This window comes from Anoplophora glabripennis, unplaced genomic scaffold (assembly GCF_000390285.2).
Source record: "Anoplophora glabripennis isolate ALB-LARVAE unplaced genomic scaffold, Agla_2.0 scaffold726, whole genome shotgun sequence".
Taxonomy (NCBI): Eukaryota; Metazoa; Arthropoda; class Insecta; order Coleoptera; family Cerambycidae; genus Anoplophora; species Anoplophora glabripennis.
In genome coordinates, this window is record NW_019416805.1 from 162,506 (window position 1) to 185,822 (window position 23,317).

General features: G+C 33.8%; 1 protein-coding gene across 1 annotated transcript; it reads right to left on the minus strand.

Annotated features, from left to right (window-relative positions):
* Nucleotides 1–3,968: 3,968 nt before the first annotated feature.
* Nucleotides 3,969–22,553, minus strand: LOC108915568. The gene is made up of 6 exons (XM_018721637.2): nucleotides 22,435–22,553; nucleotides 14,544–14,650; nucleotides 10,699–10,815; nucleotides 9,376–9,626; nucleotides 7,586–7,856; nucleotides 3,969–7,469 (listed from the first exon to the last, which is right to left on the minus strand). Exons 2-6 carry the CDS (start codon nucleotides 14,646–14,648, stop codon nucleotides 7,272–7,274), a joined length of 942 nt encoding a protein of 313 aa, XP_018577153.1. The 5' UTR covers nucleotides 14,649–14,650; nucleotides 22,435–22,553; the 3' UTR covers nucleotides 3,969–7,271.
* Between the last annotated feature and the right edge of the window lie 764 nt (nucleotides 22,554–23,317).

Genomic DNA, 23,317 nt, shown 5'->3' on the forward strand with positions numbered 1-23,317 from the left:
CTCAGTATTTTATTTCTACAAACCTGTAAAAACATGTTCCAAATTTAGGTTCGCTGAAAATTTTTTGTGCGGAAAAATTTTAAAAAAAATTAAATGCAGACAAAATTAGTAAAAAGGGTAAAAAACAGTTTACATTAATCTAGCCGTACTGTGAACACTTTTGGCACTGCCATTTAAAAATGTCTTTTGTTCTAAAAGTTAATTATAATTTTCACAAGGAGGCCACTTGATAAATAATCCTAATAAAATGGGGCAATATTTCTATGCTAACCTTTTTAACAATTTCAAAATGTCAGAATTTGTTGTCATAAAAAATGGTGTCTCAAATTTACGGAAGTAATTTTGACAGAAAACACAGATTTTTAATTGAAATTTGTACATTTTTTATTGATTTGTAAAGTATAGAGTTTATGTATGGTCTAGCTGCTAGCATTTCGAGTAAATGGCCTCCATGGTTTTGCTGGCACATACGCAATATTTCGTCGAAATTTTCCATTACCGTTTGGCATAAATATGACTACATTTCGTTAATACTGCGCTCAATTTGGCGTGGGTGGTCGTAGGTTTGTTAAAATGTCTTAGACACAAAAAAAACATCTGGACGACCTATTTTGTTAACCAAAACGGGAAATTACACGACCAGGAAATAACCCAAGCAGTAATTGAATTGTTTCTCGGAATATATGGCATGTGGCACCGTCTTGTTGAAACTATATGACGTCTACATTCACATCTTGCAATTTAGACACAAACAACTGGATTACCATGTTGATTATCGCATTTTCGAAGAAAAATTGTCCGATGATGCCTCCATCCCAAAATCCACACAAAAAAAAACACGTTGTGCATGCGTTTGTCTCTCAACACTTACTAATGAAAATAAGCTTCATCGCTTAAGATGATTTTGTTCGAGAAAAAACTGCATCTAGTTGTTCCATAATCCATTCAACGAACTCTCGTGGTGAGTAGGCTTCAGTTCTTGAGTCAATTGAACTTCGTAAGCATGAAAGTACAAATCTTTCGTGAGTAAGCTTCTCGAAATGTCCAATTCATGACCACGGTGACGAATTGATGTTCCTGGACTCTAAGCAACACTCTCACGAACTGATCGAATATAGAATCTCTAAATGCGGGTATCCATTTGTGGCAATGCTCCGTAACGTAACAACGAACATGTTACGGCCTGTTGCAAAAGGTGACACGGTTCGCTGCGAAAGTATGTGTGGTTTTGGTCATATCATTCATTCCTTAAAGTAACAAAATAAGGTTACGAGACAACACAGGAACAGTATGAACCTGACTGCAATAATGGATTCGTCACTGCAATTGCAGATAGCAGCAGCGTCATATATTTTTATTCATCATACAATTTTGAAGAATAAGAAATGGAAATCTTTTCTTTACTCCATTCCATGGCACAAACACAGAAAAACACACTATTCGTAGTCACTGCAGAAAAAGACTGATCCCAGACCATATACAAAAGACTGACAAAAAAAAAAAGACAAAATCACATGTGCAATAGACTTACGGCCAAAAGGGTAACCCCGTCTCAACGGGGCATTTGACACAAATGGATACCCGCCTTAACGGTAACAGAGATATAACCTCGGCGATTGTCCCATTGAAAGAAATTATAGAAATTCAATTATATTTTTATTCATTAATAGTTTTTATAATAAGGTATGGTACGTACATATTCAAGACAGGACTATACGTACATAATATAAAAACTTGCAGCGGGACACTGCTGGATTGTCAGCCCCGAAAATGATATGAAAGCAATTTTTCTGCGACTGCAGCGCAGCAGCGTCCCGTCGCCTCTAAACGACTGTATCTTTGACTACGTACCATAAATCTAAAGCGATTTCAACACCAAAATAACGGGAGGTCCCACCAAACAAAAAAACGGCGATTACCCTTCGCTTCTGTGATTTTTTAAAAATATTTGTACTACGAGTAGTTTTGAGCAAAACTCCGTATCGCGATGCACCAGGGGAACGCTGAAGTTCAGCGGACACCGATTTGTTTAGTGGGATGTGTAATATATCTGTTATCAATAAACCTCTGACTAACTATATCCGTAACCTAGAAAGAGAGAGTTAATATGAGCTCATTTGAATCAATCTGAAAGAGGCATAGGGTCACTAATGAAGTTCACAGCCATTCTTAGATCGAATTATTCGCAATTCCTAAAACTAAATACCTGGTGAACTAAACTATAGTCCTACAGCACGAAGGAAACTATACAACTTAGAGTGTTATCACAGTTTACTTTAAATATACTTCGTCTTTTGGATATCAAACAATTCTCTGGTCTAGAGCAAAAGCACATATACAGATACTACAAGTTCTACTGCAATTAAATTTTAATTGTCAGAAAATATTGGCTTGAATTTTAGTTCAGAATTTGATTCAATTATCAGGAATTTAGTATAAACTTTAGTTGGTCCTAAATTTTAATATTAGAATTTTAATAAGTAGTATTTAATAAAGTTTAAGTCAAGGAAAAATATATTTTAGCTCTATATAATGTATAGGCAATACGAGACTATAATTTTTAGTTCTTTTAGTAAAAATTAATTATTTTATTCTTATACTTATATTAACACTAAATCAGTTGATTTTAGTTAACAAAAATCATCCACAATTCAAATTTGGCGGGATCGCTTTAATCTTAGTTTTAAATTTTAGCTCAAAAATTCCTTTCCTTATAATTAAGTTTTAATTGCTCGTTATTTGGTTCAGGAATTTGATTTCTGATGGAGGAATTTAGGTTGGAGTTTATTTTAACTTCATAATAAAATTTCTGTTCAAAAAGGAAAGCCAACATTTTGTAATTTTAGCTAGATATTACAAATTATATTGTAGTACTAACACTAATTGACGATGGTAAATTTATACATATCAATTTCATATGCTAAAACCATAGTCACTTTAATTGTATTTTTAAATTTTAGCTCAAACATTCTCTTCTACTATAAATTAATTTTAGTTTCTTGAATTTTAGTTAAGGAATTTGATTTTAGTTTATTGAAAATTTAGTATCACAGTTAAATCTTAGTCCCAAAAATGAACTTTTAAATTTTTAAACTCTAGTGCCATGAATTTTAGTTATTTAAATTTTAGTTTAGGAATTTGATTTTAGTTTTGTTGAAAGTTAGTATAGGCTTTAGTATTGTAGAAATAGTTTCAAAATGTTAATGACAAAACTTTAGTAAAACCGATTATGTACGGTTTAGTATCACAGTTAAATTTTAGTTCCAAAATTTTAAATTTAATTTCAGATAAAAATTAATTTTTAGTCACAATATCAATGCATTGGAATGTAATTGACAATCATAAGAGACTAAAATTTAGTCGTTTTATATAAATTTTGGTAACAACTTTTTAATCCTAAGCAAAACCAAGTACGTTTTTTCAATTTAAAATTTAAAATTAGCCTTGTCACTGATTTAATTTTTAAATTTTAGCTCAAAACTCAATTCTACTATAAATAAATTTTAGCTGCGAAAAATAAATGCGAAAATTTTAGTTAAAAAAATTAAGTTTTGATTCAAAAAGAAACTTGGTATTCAGAAATAGTTTTAAAATATAATACTAGTTTTCAGTTTTTATAGAACAATTAAATTTTAGTTTTTTAAATTTTTGCTAATACTAAATACCCTAATTTTACTTTTAAATTTTAACTAAAAAATTCCGTTTCATCTAATTAATGTTTTAGTAGTGAAAAATAGTTGCCTGAATTTTAGTTCAGTAATTTGATTTTAGTTTTGATGAAGAATTTGGTATAAACTTTAATTAGGTTTTTAATTTAGGTTTAATTTTAATATTAAAATTTTCGTAGAACCAATTACACAAAGTTTGGTATCACAAGTTAATTTTAGTTCTGAAAACTTCAACACAGAACTTCAATTAAATTAAATTTTTAAACCAATGCTATTTTATAAATTCTTAGCACCAATTTTTTTAAATCTTGGTATCAAAACAAAAATTCAAGTTTAACGCCATCGCTTTAATTTTAGTTTTAAATTTTAGCTCAAAAATTCAGTGATTCACAATCAGGGACGAACAAAATGTATCTGTAATTTTCGCACAGCCCTTGTATTAAAAAATAATATCTTCTACGCGTGATTTCAGATTGATTCAGTATCTAAGGTTTATTTCTATCTCAAGCACTTGACTTAGATGGTAAAATATGTTGGGAAATTGGAACGCCAAGCTCAAAGGTGAGTACTGTTAAAAAATTTATCAAGGTTAAGACCTATAAACTAATACATAATATAATTATAGAATAAAGTGAAAGCAGCGCTTAAAATATTGCGTTTAGTGAACAAAATCTTATTTTTAGTTTTCGTTTCTTAATTACTGTATCAATTACGTTTAACATTAATTTCAATAATGGAACAAATTAAAAAAAATGATGGAATGAATATCAATTACTGTTTTATTTCTCTAGTAAACTTTTTTCGATATACAGGGCGCTCACAATGGATTGGGCTTGTGAATTTCTCAAGACGTTCATTTATTAACAATTGTATCGACCATACCGCTGCCAAGCACCCTGTAGATGGGTATGAGTATGGATATGAATGATTGCGAAAGCTATTTTAAAAAATATGTTTAATACGAACTTGAATAAATACAATTAATGACACAATGCTAAGAAAATTAATAAACAATTCATTGGAAAAGGAAAACTGTTTACGAAACCCTAAAAAAATAATAGGTAGCTCCCATGGTAGACAGGGGAAGTCAAAATAAACAAATATCTAAGCAGTTCAGCAATATTCTTTTACTTTCATCAACTGCAACATATGAAAATATTTTGACGAGCTTTCAAATCAATAGATGTTCAATTTTGACTGCCCTTGTACATACTACAACAAATTAAACTTCTCAATAATTTGACTAGGGTTTGAAAAAGCTCTTGGCCAATCCTCTTCCAAAAATAATTAATTTTAGCCACCTTTCGTTTCCTGTGGAAATTTTGCGAAGTAGCAATTTTCCAGAATTTAAAAATTTGGAAATTCCTCAATGGGGAAAGCATTATCACAGTCGAATCAATTTAACGAAGTTTTGGAACTCTTCCTATTAGACTCTATTTCGCAAAACTTACACCCTTGTTACATGAGCACCATAGAGGGGATGGAGACAATCTATACAGGGTGGAGTCAGAAGCACTCCCATTACTATAAGAATAGCCCTGGTATGTTACCCTGTGTAATACTGTCTTGTACACGACAAAAACAAGAGCTCTTCTTAATAATATGCAGGTATGGAACTGTTTCACTTTTACCTTTGACTGAAATGTCATTTGTGCTTAATTTGGTTCAAATATTTAAAAACATTTACCAAACTAAAAATAATCGGACGAAATTCTCTGCGCGCGCCGCTCTTGTAGTTCAGGCTTCTCCCGCTAGATGGGTGTTACATAACTCGTCCTGAGTCAGTCTACTAAGTGGCGTTGCTTGGGGCAGTTGTAGCGAGTTCCTGAGACAGATTTCGTGCACAATTATTTCGATCTCTTCGATTCTTTAAAATTGTTGATATTCGAGAACAACGTGCGGCGTTGAAGTTTTGTTTTCTGTTCAGTAAAAGTGCTTCGGACGCGGTTGATATGTTGTCTACAGCTTATAAAGAACATGCCTTGAAAGGAACTCAAGTGTGAGTGATATTCACGATTCAAATGCGCGGCGCTGGTATGCTGATCGAAAATATGGATATACTTACTGCAACACATTTTAACCGAAGATTTACAAACGAGGCGAATCGCGGCTAAATTCGTCCCTTGCTTGTTGACTGACTTGTTGGTGGCTCATGTCGCTACTTGTCGTGAATTGTCGTGACTTGTCGTGACTTATCGCGACTTGTTGAGTATAGACAATATATCAACCGCATCCGATGCACATTTACCGACCAGAAAACAAACGTTTTAATGTCAGATGCTATTCTCGAATATTAACCATTACAAAAAATCGAGGAGGTCGAAATAGTCGTAGCATGAGAACTGTCCCAGGAGCTCGCTACAACCATCACAAGCCACACCACTTGACAGACTGACTCAGAAGGGTTATGTAATCCCCATGTAGCGGGAGACGCCCGAACTGCAAAAGCGGTGCGCGCAACGAATTTCGTACGGTTATTTTTGGGTCTCCACCTCGTAGAGTAAAAAATGTCGTGTAGGAAAAAAATCATAACCAGACTTGAAATTTCAGTTAAATGCAGAAGCAAATAAGTTTAATTGAAGTACATACATTTTGAAGAGCACTTTCTAAGTGTTCCTAACTTCAGTTTAATGATATTTTTATTTTCACCCTGCTTAGAATACCTTTCCCCCGTCATTAAAAAGTATGGTTCGGTTGGTCGCTAGAAAATGCTTTGAAATGTAATTTTTCAAATATGCTTCAGTCTATATCCACTTTTTGATCTGTTACAATAAAATTGGACACGAATTAATCAAATAAATTTCAGCCGTTTTCATATTTTTAACGGTTTTTCTTGAAAACAACTGTCGAAAGGGCGGAGGCAACAATGCTAGTTGAGATTCGTCTTCTACTGCAGTGGATCCCAAACTAAATGACAATCTCTGTCTCTCTCATTTCAAAATGTAAAAAAATATACAAACTAACGAAAAATCTTATGAAGTTTAATTCAGGCAATTGATAAGTTGAAGAAAGAGGTTGCATGCATAACAGTTTGGGCACCACTGCTATATTCCAACAACAAACTGAATCAACAAAGTGATATCCTTGGGAAAATGTTGATACAAAACCAAATTGTTAGAAACTTCTACTCGAGAGATATGAAATTATCAACTTCAATGGGAGAGATTCCACCATTGAAAGCAACTGAACAAATCTAACTTTGTAAGGATCATAATTTAGAAATAGCATTGATCTAAGCGCATGCTTCATCTTCCAAGACGTGACCAAATTTTCTATGATTCTTGCTCTTATCTCTTCCCAAAACTTTGGTTTGGAAAATCTATCGCTTCCTTGTGGTCTTTCAAAATACTTTCAATGATGAAGATCACGAGGTGAAGACAGTTAAAGAAGTAAAAGAAGACACCGAAAGAAAGCATAATTGATTAAAAGAAGTTTCGTTGATTAATTTCACATATCTCGCAACTCTTATCACTCAAATTACAAGATACCAAACTGGATGGTACATAACCTATAAAACGATAGAGGAATCGTGGCTAGAAGCCGTCTTAGCTGAGGTGTGTGCGTCGCAGGCATTTCTTAATCTCTTACTGGTAAAAGAAGCTCTTACTGGTTGTCTCCGGCGCCGGAGTCGGTGCCGTTGGGCGTCCCTCCGCCCTGCGCGTCGCTGGCCATCTCGTGTGGCCGCAAGATAGCGCGCACTGTCTCGAAGTGCTTCTTGAAGCCCAGCTTCAAGTAGAGCCCCTTGGAGGCGTCGTTTTCGGGACGGATTACCACGAAGGGTAGGTAGCCGCGTTCTTGTACCTATAAGTAAAATATTTATGTGCCACATGAGAAAAACATTTCGTGGAGATCCACTCAACAAAGAGGTCCGGCTGCGAGTTTTGTCAAACTTGTTATATATTTAGTCAAAAACTTACCAGTTTGGTCAGGTGTTTGGCAAGAATGAGACCGTAACCCTTCCTCCTATACTCGGGTCTCGTCTGCATGGAGAACATGGCGCCGTAGTAGGACTGCACCATCCAGGCCGCCAAGTCTCCTGAAGCGGAGAATACACCGTAACAGGGCAGCTTCTCTATCAGCTTCTCGAACACCTCCACGCACTCCATGTGGTTGGCTGGGTACAGGTCGTGGATCATCTGAGCATGCTCGGGCGACAACTGCGACATCTCCGCGTCCTCTGCGAATACACTGGAAAACATATTCTATGAGGAAGGAACCAATGTAAGTGATGAACTACCCAAAAAACAATAATTAATAGTTATTTACTTCGATTATCAGGCAATATTAAACGCCGTCAGTGCTTGAGGTCGTTTGGATGCTTTTGTAAGACTATGTAACCTTAGCTTGGATACGAGGTGAAGGTCATCGGAGCTGTGAGAAGGCTGACCATGAAATGAAGGTAGAAAGAGAACCAAAGTCGAAGATCAATAACGACAACAGTTGAACTGCTAAGTGGATATTGCAAATTCAGAAAGGATCTGAGTAATAATGACTTGGTAGAAGGGTAGACCCATGTATTGTTTGGGTGTAAAGGTTTTGCAAGAATGTACTGACTATTGTTCGAAAAAGAAAAACTGAATGCTAGATTCAGTTTGCAATGAACCTACTAAGGGTCACAGTGGAAAGACGAGGTGTATCCAATCCATATACTTATAACCTACAGTCAATCTATTCCCAGATAGTAATCAGTTGACAGGGCATTGTGCAGATATGTAACCAAGCCAATGTAGGAGACTATAAAGAAGCAAAGTTCTATCTAAACGTCGCAGAGTCAGAATAATTAATATAAACAAGAACAACTATCGATTATCATCACAAACGTTGCCTAAAGGAATCACCAGGAAATATAAAGACCAACCTTGTTGGTTCCAAAAGAGAAAATCATCATCACCCTAGAAACCACATAGCGACGTTTCCCCAATGGGATAAGTAAGGGTTGAGTCAGCATGTTATAAACTGTCAAACTTCTGAATCCGAAGAAAAGAAGTCGAAACCATTAAAGGATTGGATGATCAGGTTAGCCTTTGACGCGTCATCGTTGTTCACAAAAGTTCCAATTAAAGAAGCTTTGGCAAAACTTCATCGAAAGCTTATCGCAGACGACAAGGATGATAGTTTAGTAGGCTTGGCAAAAGTGTGCACGAGACACCAGCTAGACATTCTTTTCATTTAAGTAACTATTTTATGGACAAAGGAGCAGCTGTAGGTTCACCTTTCTTTCCAGATATAGCAAATCATGCAAGAAGAAAGCTTTGAAGTCAGCAACTCTAAAGCACTGTTGGTTCAGATATCCTGATGACATTCATTATCTGGCCTTATTATTCATTTGGTCAGATAATGAATGTGGTTCACGAATCCTATGTTATTATATCAATGACATAGAAGATTTCCTGAACCACTCAGTGGAATATAACCGGACACCAGATGCACCATACACCTAGATGTCCTTGTCAAGAGAAAATCCAAATAATAATCCAGATACTTTGGTTAATTTCTTTCTGTGTACTACTGTTGTGATACATCATGAAGAGATTTCTGGCTACAACTTTTGTTTTTGACAACAGCACAATATTTTGTAACGTATATTAGGTTTTAAAACCATTGGACATACCGTCGAAAAATCTTTGCTTCTTGACCTCAGATCACTATTCTAAAAACTTTAATTGTAGTTGTTAAGGCTCCAATTTATTGCATCTTGGGTACTTACATTTTATTACTATCCTCCTCCTTTTCCTCCAAAGGTTCTGTTGGACCATATACATCCCCGTACATCTTTTCCATGGTTCCAATGTCCTCGTAGAACTCCTCTATCTTGGCCATGATCTTGGCGTGAGTCAAATTTAGGTAGATGGGTTGTGTCCAGTCTATCAACACGTCTTCTTCAGCGAGCAGCTGGAGGTGTTCCAGCTGGTCGCACGGACAGAAGACACTGAAGCTCTCGTATAGTTTTCCGTTCGGCTACAAAAAAATATATGTTACTTCGCTTTCTTTCATTAAAATAAACGAGTAAAAAAGAACGTGAGTAATATTTCTTAAGGGTCTGTGACATAGCCACCTCGATCACTAAATCTTAATCCAGTTGAATTTTATTTCTGGTGCCATTTAAAATCATTGGTATACAGCTCTCTAACTGCTACGACACAAGAGCTACGTAGTAGAACCAATGCAACAGTTGGCACAGTTCAAAGTATTTCTGAGTTAACGATCGTCAAAATTGAGCTGCCATGTCTGACTGTGTGTTCACAGAGAGCAATTATTAAGTATATTATGCTATTTATAATACATTTAATTAAAACTGGTCTATCTTAATCCATAAAAAGCAGATTATTAGATCAGATGGTTGCTCTCCAATCTATCCCAATTTCCACGTCATTAATTAAATTTTCTTTAATTTTACATGAAGCAACTATGCTGTAACATAATATTGCGCTGCATTAAAGTTGATTCATCAACTTTGAACAAATTAAGCTGTTATTTTTTTTAACGAGAACAATCAACATTAAAGTTGACACAGTTCTTCGTATTCGTAGTTCCGTGTATATTTTACATCAATTCCGCTTCTCAATCGTTGAGCAATTACTTGAGTACTTTATTTTGGTTCGGCGTTCGACAGCATAGTCGAAGGTATAAAGATAAAAAAGAATGTCAATAAATATGGTTAACAACGGTTATATGGCATGATAAATATAGTAAACATTTGAGTAAGAGCTCAATTATTGCGCGTAATAATAATAAATATACTATTGCGTTAGTCTAGTCTAAAGGTAAAATGACCTAGCACTTCAATCCTAATATGGAGGGTATTAATGAAAAGTAAGATGCATTTAATGAGACATCCAAGTTTGCCATGAAACGACCTTGACCCTGCGTGTTCATAAAAAGGCTTGTATCAAGCTTTAACATAAAACAATTATGTGCACTTCAAATCATGCAAATGACTACAGTATCCGATTTCACTAAAGGCTAGATGCAAAATCAACACGTTATTAAAAAAATTACTGATTAGATAAGACAATGGCAAGCACCTTACCGTTCTAGTCATTCCAGGAAAATGAAGTATCACAGGCTGTTCCAGCCAAGTTTTCGTAACGTAAAAATGAAAATCCCACACGCGGTCTTTCAAATAAGTCTTCAAAGTTTGATGAAACTGTAACAGAAATGAACATTAGCATAAGCACAATTTTGCAGTCTTCAGATGAGAACATTGTCAATGTTATTCTATAACTCTTCCCTTTATTTTGAAGAACTTGTTTATTATTATTTACCATTATTAAATTTACTTGGTTATACGATAAATCTAATAAGTAATAGCAAATCAATTGGATTTAGAACCGAAGTAAAAAGCGCTGGGAACAAACAGGCGATTCTACATCGCATTCAAATTCTCAAGTTCTATTCGAGCAATGGTGGCAAAGCAATAACTGTACATAAAGGCATGCAAACGAGACATACGCAAATTCGACCCCATTAATCTTGGGGTAAAATCTTTCGGCATCATGCGATGTCTGAACTGAAAAGAAAAAAATAACCTATGCGGCAGTTATTCCACGAAATATAGATTCAAGTTCATAATATAAAGTTGAATAAAAAATGGACAAGGTTAAAGATGCCTAATTTTACTTATGCGTTCGTATACTACAACTTTATAGATATATTTTTGGTGTAGTCCTAGTTGGTCTATAAATTTTGTTTAAAACTCATCAATATTTAGCTTATACAAAGTTTTTTTCTTCTTGACCATCATATAATTTCTTGAATAATTATTATTAATTTACTGGGAGAACAGGTCACAATTAAATAATTTGTTGTAAAACTAATTTTTTTCTTTTTAATTTTTTATTACGATCGTTTCGGGATTATTATTCCCATCTTCAGAAAACAATAATAACCGTTGATTTATTGCTAATCCAAAGTTGGCAACACTGCTTCTTAATTTTGAGTTAGAATGTTAGAAAAAGCTTTGAATGATAAGCACTGTTATAGGACATATAAAAACGACATAGTTAAAAGTTATAGGAAGATTTGTGTAACGAAAATATAAATTTTCCGTATTTCTGACAAAAAAAATATTTGAATCACTTTCGTTGTACCTTCCGGATATACCATATCAATACCTACACTTCCGGCAATATGCATTTGAACCCATTTGACTTCCTTGTCTTAATATCTAAATAAATACAGAAAAATAAAACATCGCCCACTGATTTTAGTGCCTACTTACATTTGATTAAACGACACAATTTAGAACATTTTTTTATTATTTGTTAGAATTATTTGTGAAAATACATCCAGTAAATATGGAAGATTCTTAAAACTAGCTCATGTTTGTTTAAGAATATTCTTACTGAACTTAAAATTTGTGTTAAAATATACCGCAAGCTTTGCATTTTCACTAAACGTAAGAAAGAAATACGGGGTGTAACGCAACTACATGTCAAAATAAAACAGTGCATTTTTCGAAAAAATTAAAAAATGTTTTACTAAGAACCCCAGAACCCTTCGATCGTAAATTAGAAAAAAAAAAACAGTTACATGTCTCAACATCTCCTGAATACTTTTGTTATTACTTTTCAGATTGAAAAGTGTCTTGAGGCACTAGTACAGATTTTAGATGCCATTTGTAAAATTATTTAAATCAGAGGTTCTCAAACTTTTGTTTGTGTGCCATATTTTCTCCCAATATAAGTCTGCGTATCATTGCACTAACTGATTTTTATTTATTAATTAAAGCATGCGTCATAACTACGCCTCTAGTACAAGTTGAAACCTAAATTTTTCAGAAGATAAAACATTTTTTGAAACAATTCAGCATCCTGTAAAATATTCTTAAATTTGGCCGAGGAAAACGCCTCATCATTTTAAAGGGCTGTTGTGTTCACCTTGTTAGGAATAAAATTGGTAAAGGCATTTTCCCTCGAATGTTTGACAAATACATCACACTTTGAACCCAACTTCACCCTTTATAATACACTTTAGATAACACCATCACGATTTGAATCAACCAGTTGGCTGATCCTCCTGTAACAATTCACGTTGGAAAGAAAACAAGGTAGACGTGTCATAAAAAAATCAGTAAAGCTTGACAGCGAGTAATATCCTGTTCATTTCAGATATCCTTCCTATTAGCCCTAATTGGTTTTTCATAAGACCAGCTAATTCGTTCGTAGACTTCCATACCACATTGTGTGTCACGTGACTTACAAGGACAATCTGATTTAATTAGTGGTTTATTACGCCCCGAATTGCTTATCAATGGAACGTTGATTGGGTCAATTTCCTCATTAATCGGGGAATACGTGAATAAGTGAAAGCACAGGGCAATGGATTGTTGGCAAATTTGGCTTTCAGCTATCACGATGTTAGAAAAAAAGTTGGTAAAGTCATTGATTCCAAATTCTTGTGCGACTGTAATTATGGGACTTTCGTTATGAAACATTTCACTTAGGCACTGCTTTTTCAATATACAGGATGGAAAAGTTAATGCGTGAATGTAATAAATAACGAGTGCTCCAAAATAAATGTAGGATTTCAAAAGATTTTATTAATTAAATAGTTTTTAAATGTTTTTAAAGGATAGACGTCGCCAATAAATACGAAAGAGGATCTCGCACAGATGTCCTCCACAACTCATTTGGATTACTGTACCACGCTTTCGCATGCCTGCGGCCTAATTTCGTTGATAATTAACCGAATTTTTGCCTCTAACCCAGGAAAAAGTCGCATGACGTAAGATTGCAGGTTACTTGAATTTCCGTCACACTATCACTGCTACGGAACCTATTTGTTTAAATTTGGCAACTAATCTTTTCGCAGTTGTTCCCTTCTACCAAAAATTTCACGTAATTTACGCACAATCTCAGCTAAACACTCTCCAAACTTCTAAGGAGTTTCCATTTTGTCTAACCGCAACGTGTTTACGACATCATGTGACCCTGCACAATGCTGCCAACTCTTCGGAATGAAAATGTCGCACAATTTCACTCTGCGTTACTTTTGGGACACTATTTACCTTTTATAAGATATAGATAAGCCTTACAAAGTTTTATCTTCGATTGTACAAATTCTCATTAAAAAAATGAATACACTGTAACACTTTTTACGAATTTGTAGGTTTCTTATGAAGCCGGACTGTATTCGAAAGTCAGTTTGTAATACTGTGCTGTTTTTCGAGAGTCGCCGCAAAGCAATACATTTTTTCTAATAATATTTTTCGAAATCTTACATATTTGTCCAGTATTACGATGCTTGATAAAATGACACTAATGGTCCGCCTGTGGATTAAACAAATATCTAAGCAACGTCTGCTATCGTTTTATGCAATGATTCACTATCTTAATATTAAGGGAGCTCTTCTAAGTCTAGTAGGATTTATATGGATTATTTCCCGAATCGTTTCATATCAAATAGGCGTGTCACGTTGTACATCAATTCCAGAATCGTACTGCGAACTCTGAAGATAGACTTTTGAAGCATGTTGCAAATAATCCTGCAACTAGACTCTCTTTACAATAAAATGTATCAAAAAGTTCAGTTTGGAGGATTTTAAAAGAACAGTAGTTATCTCGTACCATGAACAAAAAGTTCGGTTTATACTGCCTCACCATTAGGTACCACCACCGACAGATATTTAATAAAGAATAATTTGGGTATTCGTCGTAACATGTCGCAACCTTGATGTTGGTGCTCCTCACCATAATGGCCAAATTATTCGAGACTGGCTAAGTCAGCACGTTCCAAAACGATCCAGATACAGTGCAAAAAAGTGTAGTTTTGGTTTAATTTTAGGTAGGTAGTGCAAAAATAATTGTGTACGATATGAAAACAAGTACGTCGACTTACGTGGGTGAAATGTGATAGTATGAATATGCATTTTACCTTGATGGAGTCAGGCAAGAAGTTGCCAAGAAAATCTATGATTTCCGGAAGCTCTGAATCGTCTACTAACTTGAAATTCTTGCCTTCCGTTAATACTTCTTCCATTGCTGAAAAGACAAACAAGGTCGTCAGTGAATTAGTTGAATCCTTATCGGTACGGGATAACATAAAAGCGACAGACGAAATTAAAGCTCTGCTTGGCACAGCGCGTATCACGATTTCGGTAAATGAAAGAGCATTTTATTAGTCCATGGGGTAGTGGAATTTTTGTTCAAATGGAGGCTTAAGCAAAACACAACACTAAACATCGACGTTTCACGTCATCATAGAAATAACTTCAGGATTTCTAAACAAAACGAAGAAGTTTAAGAGTCTTGAAGATGTCGCAATAAAGCGACGAAACGTCGACATTCAGAAAATTGCGTTTTTTGTAACTTCTATTTGGCCTGTAATTGTATTATACGAGTATTATTGCCAAAAATATATGATTTGATTGAATGGCATCAATATATTGTGATTTACAAGAAATTCTTATATTCTTATGTAAAAATGACTCCAAAATATCAAGTTCCTTACAAAACATGACTATATCGAAAAAAATCTGGATTCTACACTAACAAAAATGTACAGGATCACACCCTATAACGTAATTTTTTCTCGATTTGTTTCGGTTATTTTGCCACCTGTGAGATATAAAAAACTAATTAAATAAACTCTTGTATCAAAAGCATCAGTCGATGATTTCGTAAAACAACTCTGCAAGGGTTAATTTAGTTAAAAAAAAATCTGTGATACAGTCATAATGTTAGATTCAATTGTAATGTCAGTGTCTTTGAAGATATCGAAAACGTAAAATATGATTTGTTCATTAATTTTTTTAGAGGAAAAAAACAATTGAGAATCTATGTATATGTACAGTGTGTCCTCCTTAAGCATTAGCCACCCACGTAAAATTGTTATTTGTTGACCCGATTTGTTTCAACTCTTTTTTGTTTGATAGATCTCAGAAGAGTAGAGTAGAATATATAATTTCGGTATTTTCGTGGTCTAAGTCATCGCCAACTGAGACGCGTTTTATGGGAAGAAAAAACGAGAAGTAATATTAGCGATTTTTTTTAGACAAAAACTGCACCGGATTCTTATTCAAGACTATCTAAAACCCTTCTATATCGATTTTTGTTGTGATAGAATACAGGGTATTGCAGTAAATTATACCTTAATTTTTTAAACCAAATGAAGATTTATTTTGGAAGTACATGCATTATTTGAATATTATGTATCAGTATTATTCAAATTAGTAATAAAGGAAAATTATTATTATTATTATTAAAAAATTTCTCAAGGCAACATTTACTACCGCACTACGAGTATCAAATATTTATAATTTTTTAATTTTTTTAAATTTAAGTGTCTCGTGACTTATTTCTATCCTTTTGTTCATCAAATTCAATCAAAAAATTTTTAGTTCGTTGATATTTATTTTTTAGAGGACGCTCGAAAACATAGGTACACTACTTTCAAAGTTAAAATAATTATGAGCGACTTTTAGAAATTAAAATATCGATTTAAAATTTTCAGAATCGAGATTCTTTTCAACCTAGAAAATGATAAAATAACGAAAAAAAAATTTTTTAAAAATTAAATTTTTGACGATTTTGGAAATATTTAAAAACTTGAGCGATCTGTAAAAAAATTTTTTGAACTGATTTTTTGAGGGGGCTCTTACGAAAAGTAACAATTAATAGTAGTCGACGAATTGAAAAGTGTTAAATCATAATAATAAGTTTCTTTTATCACTAATTTGAATAATACTAATATACAATATTCAAATACAGCATGTGTTTCGGAAATAAATCTTCAGTTGTTTTAAAAAATTAAGATTTAATTTTCTGCAACACCCTGTATTCTATCACAACAAATGTTGGTACAGTAAGGTTTTAGATAGTCCTGAATAAGAATCCGGTGCAATTTTTGTCTAAAAAAAAATCGCTAATAATGCTTCTCGACTTTTCTTCCTATAAAACGCGTCTCAGTTGGCTATGACTAAAGACACGGAAATACCGAAATTATACATTCTACTCCTTTTTCTGAGATCTATCAAACAAAAAAGAGTTGAAACAAATCGGTTAACAAATAACAATTTTTCATGGGTGGCTAATGCTTAACGAGGGACACACCGTATATTCTGTTAGAAAACTTTACCAGGATTACAGGACATAGATTGCGAAGGTTAGTGGGTCTATGATAGTAGTACGAAAATAATGGATAAAATAAAACGTATTGTGTGAGAAAGGGATTATTATTAATTGCAAAGCAATCAAATTTGTTGTCCATATATTGCCTTTATAGTATTTCCTTGTGAACATATTTCCATTATTAGACATAAAAGTACGTTCCAAAGTAAACAGGACTTTTCAAAAATAGGTATTTCTATTGGCAATTCACTGACGTACTGTCAAAATTTCATGACATTTGGACGGAGTTATTGTGCCTGAAGTGACAGTATGTTTGTGGCATCGCATCGGTACAAAAATGAGCATCAAACAAAGAGCTAATATTAAGTTATGTTTCAAGATTGGTAAAACTTTTAGGGAACAATTTAATTAACGAACCAAGTTTATGGTGATGATTGTTTATCTTGAACATGTTGACCAACTGAAATCACCGCAGATTCCATCAAAACTGTGCATTCATTAAAGATCAGTCAATATCTTCATTTCAATTCATGGAATTGGAATTGAGCATCTCAAAAACATCAGTTTATTGCATGTTGAGCTGCCGGAAAGTGTGCGCACGGTTTGTTTCCGCACCAGTAGACTGACAACCAAATATTGCTCGTAATTCAACATTCGAAGGGCATTATCAAGGAGGCCAAAAAGGACAAAACCTTTTCAATATGATCCAGAAACCAAGCGCCAAAGTACCGAGTGGAAGGCGCCAGCCGAACCAAAACCCAAAAAATCTCGTTTGGAGTCAAATGTGAAGACAATGTTGATTTGCTTTTACGATTCCAAGTGCAATGTCCAAAGACCCCACGGGGTCAAACCTTTAACGTACAATTCAATCTTGGCATTTTGAAGCGTTTGGTGCATCGTATTCGTCAGAAGAAAGTTAGCGTTTCTTGCACCATAATGCTCCATCTCGTCGTTCGACACTTGTGACGGATTTTTTGACTAAAAATGCATTTTAACTGTCAACCACTCCTCGTATTCCCCTGATTTAGCACCTTGCGACTTTTACCTTTTCGGAAAAATGCATTTGCTGATGAAAGGAAAGCTTTCTGTGAACATAGAAACCATCCAAAAGGCTTGCACCAACATCCTGAAGCATATCCCGTCTGACGACAAATCGCTGTATTGAATCGGAAGAGGATTATTTTGAATAAAATAAAACGGTTTTTTCCCGAAAAAACTTTTTCTTCTTCTTATTTTTAAAAAGTCCTGTTTACTTTGGAAGGCACCTTGCATATCCACCAAAACTTACTTCACTGTAATCCTGATACGTAGCTGTAACATAACGAATAATAAAAGATTAATGTAAAATATTTTTTTTTACATTTCCGATATCTCCAAAGACAATAAAGTCCGAATATAACATTTCGCATGATGATCCTGTATTTAAGTAACAGAGTGAAAAAACATGAATGTGCGAGGGGCATAAATCTAATATTTTTAAATCGGATCAAGGGGAATAGGGGCACAGAATTGTATTAACTTTCGCTTGAATGGATATTAACTTTGTTCTCATGCCCCTATACCATGTCCTGTAGTAAAGTGTTCTTCACACATAGCATTTTGAATGAGTATCGCTGTTTTAAATCTATCGACCAATTAACACTCAGCGGAAACAATAAGTTTAAGAACAAATTATAAGAATCTTGTATCCTAGCAATTAAGCCATTTCCAATCATGTTTATATAATTCTTATTTATTTTTGGTAATAAGATCTGTTCTTAAAATTATGGAAAACTTTCAAGAAAACTTAACTTGAATTAATGTGGATTTATCAAAAAATAAGCGATAACTAAGTACTTTCTATTCATAATTTGATCATTGAAAATACTTTCAATCAAAATTTTTCAATTTTACTTTTTTCAGGTTACACAAGATGGAGTTTCCTTCCTGGAAAGACTTTTTAAGTAAATGAACACCTAAAGGCTTCTGTATTTTTGCAAATTAAAATTAAATTTAGAAAATATGACTTCCAAAAATAGGTTTTATTTTCTAGAAATTAAGACGTAAAACCTTCACGATGAATATACAGGATGTTACAGAAAAGTAGGTCAAGCTGTTACCCATAAGTTACTTGGATGCAAATAATGGGCTGTTTCTTGTGCTATTTTTCATTTGGAGGGTATCAAAATGATGATTTTTTTTTTGTTAATAACTTTGTAAAAGAAAAGCTGTAGCATATCTAAAAAAGTTAAACATTTTGTAAGAGTGAAAAAAGTTGGGAGAAAGAGTCAACTGCCCCTTTCCCTTGTTCGCGCTTTTATTTTTTGACAAAATTATGTAAAATATGTGTTGGCATAAAGTGAAACTAGGTATCAGCGAAATTTCAACTTAACACGTTAAAAAACAGCATAGTTATTAATACAAATCTTTTTTAATTGAGATTTTGACACTGTATCTTAAAAAAATAATTAAATCAAAAATGATATAGGTAAGGAAAATCCCATTATCTTCATCCAAAGAATCTATGATTGTCAGTTTTCCTACTTTTTGTAATGCGAATAAACGAACAGATAAAGGTAACAGATAAAATATGTAAAATATACAGGGTGGTCAAGTTTAAATTTTAATTTTTTATTTATTTTTATTAATTATTTCAAAGAGTTTTAAAGATATTGACTAGGATTTGATGGTTGTATTTTATTTAGAAATATTAACGGCAACTTACTAGACTGTATCAATAGAAATTAAAAATACACAACTTGCAATAAAATATGTTTTATTTTTTCCGTCAAAAACGGTGCATCCCACGAAAAAATTTGAAGACCTATTTCATTTTTTATTATTATACAAGGTTGTGGCATTCTCGCACGAACGCCACTGGTGCAAGTAGAAATATTCGGATAACTCCAAAAAATGCACATCTATCCGTCGAAAGCGTGTTTCAAATTTCGAGTCAATATCTTTAAAACTCTCAAATAATTAATAAAAATAAATAAAAAATTAAAATTTAAACACTGTATCTGGGAAAAAAACACTGTATGTATATTCAAACAAAGGTATTTTATTGTCAATTGAAAATATTTTCCTCCAGTGAACATTCTTTGTTTGAGGAATTTACGTATTTGGAAATAATTTTTTAAAAATTTGGTTAATAATAATTATATTATTCAAAATCTAGTAAAAAAGCATTATACTACACCCTTGTTGGCTTGTTCTACTGCGGTGTTTTATACATACACTGAGCTCGTAAAGTTTGGAATAAATTCGAAAAATCGTTACTGAAGGGTTTTGACAGGAAATGCTCGGACACGTCAACTTTAGTTTATAAAATGTCACTTTTTTTAGCAATCGACTTTTTTTTTGTTTTGTTTGTTTTTGATCTATGACGTCATCGGCAATTTTTTTAAATGGCAACCCATATTTTTTTCCACGGATTTCGATAGAGCACATTTTTCTGAGTACGAATATGTCAAAAACGCATGACCTTCAAGATGGAAGTTTTCGAGATATTCGGTTCCAAAGTTTCAAGAATGCATTATACAAGCGATGACAAAATACTAATCATTTATCAAGGAAGCGCTGGAAAAATTACAGTTTTGATAGTTGAAGTTTGTTCTCGCAAGTTTGTGTTTTAAACTGTCTATTATCTCGAAAACTTCCATCTTGAAGGTCGTACGTTTTTGACATAATATTCATACTCCGTAACTGATCATAAAAATTTCGATTCTTTCCCTTTCACTCAAACGACGGACCATTTTCAAATAAAATGAATTCTGATAGAATAATGATTAATCAACTTAAAATAAAACACAAACTTGCGAGGACAAACTTCAACTATCAAAACTGTAATTTTTCCAGCGGTTCCTTGATAAATGATTAGTATTTTGTCATCGCTTGTATAATGTATTCTTGAAACTTTGGAACCGAATATCTCGAAAACTTCCATCTTGAAGGTCATACGTCTCTGACATATTCGTACTCAGAAAAATGTGCTCTATCGAAATCCGTGGAAAAAAATATGGGCTGCCATTTAAAAAAATTGCCGATGACGTCATACATCAAAAACAAACGAAACAAAATAAAAGTCGATGGCTGAAAAAAGTGACATTTTATAAACTAAAGTTGACGTGTCCGAGGATTTCCTGTCAAAACCCTTCAATAACGATTTTTCGAATTTATTCCAAACTTTACGAGCTCTGTGTATATAAAATACTGATTGTGAAGGAAAATTTGTAAAATATTTTTTGACCTAATTTGGAAAATAATAAATAATGCAAAATTTTTAATAAACGAAATGAAGAAAAAAACAGGCACTGTTAAAATTTTAGATTTATGTACCTACTTTTATAAATTATAAACAAATTATTTTTATAGAAACTGGTATGGAGGTTAATACAGTTGTTAAAAAATTGACACTTTAAAAAATATACTTACTATTCAATTAATGAAAAGATATGATTTATTTCAAGTTACAAAAAACAAAACCACGTAAATGATATTTTAATTAATTTATGAGTAAGATATTGTGATTATTTAAAAAACACGTTAGGCAAATCTAATATTGTGTCATTTATTTCGAAAAATGGTGTGATATGAAGTAGAACGCTTTTTTGAAAAGCCCTAAATTGTTATAATATAATCCGAGTTCAATTTAAAAAAAAAACTATAGCATGCATATATTTTTGTGACAATCAAAAACTAGAGTTCCAGTTTTGAATTAAGTCATTTTAGCCATTTTCTTGTAATTTGAATTTTCCTACAACTTGACACTTATCTCTTCTAAAAGAAAAAGTTTCTGGATATAAATTTACAGGTGCTTTTTTCTGTTAATTTATTACGTAGAATCCGTCATTGAAGTTTGAATAGACACCCTGTATGCAGACATCTTTGTTTTGTCTAAATTTCTTGTGTAGGCATTGCCTATTGCCAGTACTGTCTGTTTTTTTCTGTTAATCTATTTGGTTTTTGTTTTCTTGACATTCTATTGAAGCCATTCCAGGAATGATACACTATCTGCGCTATTAATATTACTATCGCCGTTTCTAACTGCGTTATTTGCTGACGATTTAGATTTTTTATATGGAAAGATATTTAAAACAATACTAGAAACAATATAAAGATGAAGCATTAGGTACTACCTATTTCTAATTGATTAAAATACTAAAATAGTTGCAACCACTACTTCCTGTCTTCTTTATTGCACCACACTATTTGAAATTGGGTTGAAATATGACTTTTGTAGACGTAAATAAGTAGAACTAATACAAAATTGTACTAAAGTTATTTTTTTCCATTGGGTGTACACTGAGTATTATATAAATTTGTGACCACGTCATTGAACCATACCTGGAACGAGATGAAGTTTAAAAATCGATTTATAATTTCGCGAAATCGATACGTAATTCGGTCGAGTGTGTTTCCTTTCTTCGTCTTTCCGTATATTTACTACCGGTGAATAGTCGGTACTTAAAAAAAATTATTAGGTCAGTGTTCCTACACGATTTTTTTAAAATTCGCTCGCTCAAAGTCGGTTTACAATTACAGAAAATCGATAATAGCGTTTTTACAAAAGAGGTCCGCATACTGTTCCAGACCCAGAGGCCGTTCGACCGACATTCGCAAATCATACAAACCCCGTCGTCTGGTGACACCTTCCTGGCAACAGGAAGGCGCGTTCTGAACCGGAAGTGGACAAAACATGAAAAATGGCCACTTACCTCGTGGGGACGAGCAGGAGACCAAGACAATTCAACCGCTCCTGGCCGCCGTTGGATTCGTCTGGCCTGGTGGTGCGAGGAATATCCAGAGCGGCACCGCGAATGGTCTGAAGGCGGAGGAGAGGCGCATCGATCGACTCGCAAGGGTTGCGGAGAGGTCTGCAGCCCCCGAGCGCTCCCCTTGTACTGCAGCTACCCTCGACAGCCTCCAACGGAGTTTGGGGGGAGGCCAAGAGCTGGCGCACGGCGCGCGACGGGCACACCTATTAGTCGGCATCGGGGGCCCGTAAACACGTCACATTTTGGCGGAAAAGTTGGCACGTAGAGGTCCCCGCGGCCTTGGGTTAGTTTATGTCATTCCGGCTATCTGGAAGAAAAAGCACTGTTGTGCTCGAAAAGGATGGGCGCATTACGATTGCAAATCGCTAGTCGAGGTAACTATACTCCGCGGTCGAAATTATAGAGAGTGATTCAGACATAATATAAAAACACTATTACCATAATGCGTATAAAATACAGGGTGTAACTAAATAAGTGTAAAACATTTAAGAGGGTGATTCCTCATCGAAAAAAAATAGGATCTTTCATATAAAGAAACTTCATTGGAGCATCCCTTGTTAAGATACAGCCCCTTAAAGGGGGTACATAAAATTTGTTTAACAATTTTTTTCACAAGCACTAAACAAGTTACAATATTGAAATTAACCTGACATTTTCTACTACCAAAAAGACACTTAGCCAGTAATTTATTTGGTTTACCCCATGGTTGTAAGGGGTGGAAAACGCAACCCCTAAAATTTATTTCCAACGTAATTTTTTGTCTTATTATTTTTTTACCATTTAAAAATTTATTTCCGATAGCCTGTTTCATTCTAAAAAAAAA